The 3,884-nt window shown below is 40.4% G+C and overlaps 1 protein-coding gene across 1 annotated transcript; it reads right to left on the bottom strand.

The window, feature by feature from the left end:
- Positions 1-473: 473 nt before the first annotated feature.
- Positions 474-2,997, bottom strand: LOC129403374 (disintegrin and metalloproteinase domain-containing protein 20-like). The gene is made up of 2 exons (XM_055130466.1): positions 896-2,997; positions 474-609 (listed from the first exon to the last, which is right to left on the bottom strand). Exons 1-2 carry the CDS (start codon positions 2,968-2,970, stop codon positions 474-476), a joined length of 2,211 nt encoding a protein of 736 aa, XP_054986441.1. The 5' UTR covers positions 2,971-2,997.
- Between the last annotated feature and the right edge of the window lie 887 nt (positions 2,998-3,884).

Below are 3,884 nucleotides of genomic sequence, written 5' to 3'. Positions count from 1 at the left end.
GGCAGTTTGCAATACAGCCTATGGAAGAGAAGGGGCACAACAGAAAGAGCATGTTGCAATATATCCCAGAGTTTCCATTTAAAAAGCACAGGTGTGAGAGAGGGGGAAAATTTGATCAACAGTGGTTTTAAAATGTTTCCATTACCAGATGGTTTCAACCTCATGTAGAGTATGAATAACTAAAGCAAACAAACTGGTGGTGTGAGGAATGAACAAGTTGACTTCTAAAATATGGTATCTACTAGAGTAAAAATGGAAGCAGGGTAGAAAGATTGAGGAGTGGGGTCATTTTGCTAGTGGGATGGTGCTGAAACTTTAGTGCTTGGTGTGGTAATGTATTTAGAGAGAGGTTTGATGCTAAACCCTGAATTACACAATATTGAAGACCAGGATAAATTATAATTTTTTTAAATGGCTTTCTGTACGACTGTTCAGGAAACGAAGTAAAATAAACCTGTAGAATAAATGAACAGTTAATAATGCTTAAAACCGAGAGTTCGGAAAGCTCGAAATCCATTTGGTGTAATAGTAATGATTGTGATATGAGGGATCATAAATTTTTCTTTAAACAGCCAAAATTCTAATGTTTCTCTAGTAGAGAATATGATCCTGGAAGAAAACATGAGTTGGCTTTTTAAAAATGAGGCAGAAGCCTTCATTTAAATCTTCTTCCTCAATCTCTTCCAATTGTACTTCTTCCACTGTGTCCTAGCTTTCTGCTCTAGATCGATTAGGCATTCCTCCTCCAGCATTTATTCTTCTTCATTTATTTACCCTTTCTCCACGAAATTTAGTAGGCTTTCCTCTTTCATTATTTTCTTTGTTCCTTTGATTTTCTTTTTTAAAATACACAAAAAATAAACATAAACAGAAAGCAATAATAGGAATAATCAACAATATTATCAGGTAACCTAAATGTCTCTTCTCTTTTCCTGGAGGCTTAGGAGGTGGCCCACTGTCAATACTACCTCCATAACCTGTGACATTGCAGTGAGGAGGTGCCCATCCATAGTGACAGTGGCAATTCTCTTTATTATTGCAGATACCATTGTTATGGCAGATTTCAGGAAAGCAAGCATTATCAAGGCTGATACAGCTCTGGTGGAGACAAAACATTTTTGGACCACACTCTGTGCCATCTTCCACTAACCCATTATCAGGTATGTTCATTCCTAAGTGATAATCAGTGCCCCAGCAGGTGGTACCATTTAAGTAAAACTGATGAACTGTAGTATGATTAATCATATTAGGAATTGTTTTCACATTTTCACATTGAAGCCTCCCACACAGGATATTAGGGTCTGCACATCTTACATAGGTATTTCTTACAATGCCACAGTGACCAAATCGATTTTTTTGGATGTTCACTTCTTGGAAGCATGCGTGAGATGCAGTCCTTGCATCTTTGCCAAAAAGCCTCTTGCACTGTATGTCATGGGAACTACTACATCTGGACAGAAAGCAAAAGGAAGAGTTACTACAGGGGAGTCCATTCTGCACAAATGTATCCTCGGGGCACTCAGGTGAGTTGCCATGACACCACTCTGGAAGGTCACATTCATTGACCTGTTTTCTACACAACGTCCCTGAGGGTGAAAACTGGCAGTTTTTGCAACACATTCCACTACCACAGACAGCCCCAGGTTTCAGAGTGCAGTTCAGCCGACAGCACTGATCATTTGCACACTGGTATATGGTTCCACAGTCACACTGTTCTCCTTCTTCAACTCTGAGGTTTCCACAAATATGTGTGCTAAACCTCTCTGGGTTCCTGCTTTGGGCAGGATTTAGCAGACAGGTTCCAAACTGAAGAGCAGTGTTCCAATAACTCTCATAACTGCAGTTGCTAAATTGATCTGTTGCTTTATAGGAAGGATACATTATACAATAGGCACGATCACAATCACATTCATCTGTATCATGCTGCATGCCCAAATTATGACCCATCTCATGGGTAACAGTAACTGAAAAAGCAGCCACGTTATCACTTGTAAAAGAGTCAATTCCACTGTTATAAGGAAACTTGCACACTGTTCCAACATATGCAAGACCAAGAGTTATGCCAAAAGTTTTTTTTATGAAAACATGAGAAATATCATGTCCTCTTCGTGCACCAAATGCTATCAATTTCCACGTGGAAAAGTGTGATAAGAGTCTGTCTATATTGAAGTCAGGCACGGGGTTTTGTACACTCCAGATTTCAAGTTCAGTCAAACTCACATCTACTCTTATAGATTGGTACATACTATCCACTATATTGATAACATCAAGTACTTCCTGTGTTACTAATGATACATTACTATCCCTATGAAGGAAACGAAGATGATCCACAAATATCAACAACTCAACATATCTCCAGTGGGTCCACCAGGACTTATAATAGGTCTGCCTCAGTGTGAGATTAAATGACTCTTGAGACTTCAGTTGTTGAGCTATTTTGTCATCTGTTACCCCACATCTCTTAGGTGGGAGCTGTGTGTCATCGCTGTCGATCTTATACAAGAGGTGTTCAAACGAGGCAGAAAACCTAACTGGCTTGATTTCATAGGCAAGGTCATTTATCATCAGCATTCCACGAAAGCCTCCAGAACAGGTGCTGAGAGCAACCAGGGACTGGGGGATCCCCTCCACATATCCATGGTAGTAGCAGTCAGCAGGAACAAAAGGCCGATCCTGTTGGAGGGTTCTCTGGTCCGTGTAGGTGAACACTTGGAAGTGTCTGGAAACCAGGTGCTTCTTGACCCTCAAGTGGATAATGTGTCTCTGACCTCCAAATCGCAGACTATAGGAGAGCAAGCCCATACCCTTGGCACCTCTGGCCCTGCTGGTCACCTTCAAGGGGATCACCAATTCTGGGGAGAAGAGTTGGGAGGGCCTGGTCGGAGAGTCACCATAAATGTACAGACACACCCCAAACATGAGTAGCAGGACAATGGTTCTAAGGGGCACTGTGGCCTCATCCACTGCCATGATGGTGCTGGCGTTGTGGAATCATCTGTCTAGAACCGGAGAAGACTGTGGCAATGTTGGTCCAGCTCCTCTCACTAAGGAGCTCAAATTGCTGGTCCTCCTTAGGAATCAGTGTCATGGAAGCATTGAACCATCAGAGAACTGCAGTGCTGAAAATGAAAAAAAAAAGTCAAAGATGACCTGGGTTGGGCTTGGGCGAACAACTGGCAATAAAAATGGTAGAAGGAGAGGAAACAGTGAGATACAAGTCCGCTCAGCTTGAATGATGCATGAATCAGTAAAATGTCTGAGAATTTTCTCTTATATAAACAAGTGCAGTCCCATTATTTGCTTTATTATTTTCTGAAGGTTAGGTCTTTTAAAATTTAAACATTTCTCCAAATTAATTGCAACTTTTACTTTCAAATTTTAAGTAGATTGCATTTTTATGCTCAACTGTCTGAACGAACATTAGCTTGTACTCAAGCAAAACTCTCCATCATCCCATACGGAAAGGGGCAAGTTCCACTCAAATGGAGGTCTTTGGAACATTTAAGGAATTGATTCAAATCAAAAACACTTATATCATCTTGGAATTAACCCAGACCAACAGATGACATAATTTCTTAAAAGCAAGACTGCTACATGAAATTTCTTAGGATGTAATCTCTATCAGATGCTAGATGCCCTATGTATGTTTATCTTTATACTTTGGCATTTACCACAAACTTCAGATCATTACAATAGCAGTGGAATTAGTTGGAAGAGAACAAAGGGAAAGCTCTGTAAAAGGGAAAACAACCCATGGAAAACTGTTGCTATATATTGTACTGTGGTCAAGTGCAGTTAACAGAGAAAACACTGCTGCTGGGACTCTAAAAATGGTATTGCCACCATAAATGCTCCTAAATGAAAGGTCACATTATCATTAGGTG

This window comes from Sorex araneus, chromosome 3, assembly GCF_027595985.1.
Source record: "Sorex araneus isolate mSorAra2 chromosome 3, mSorAra2.pri, whole genome shotgun sequence".
In the NCBI taxonomy this organism is placed as follows: Eukaryota; Metazoa; Chordata; class Mammalia; order Eulipotyphla; family Soricidae; genus Sorex; species Sorex araneus.
Note: the sequence above shows the minus strand (reverse complement) of the source record. Positions and strands in the feature narration are given on the sequence as shown.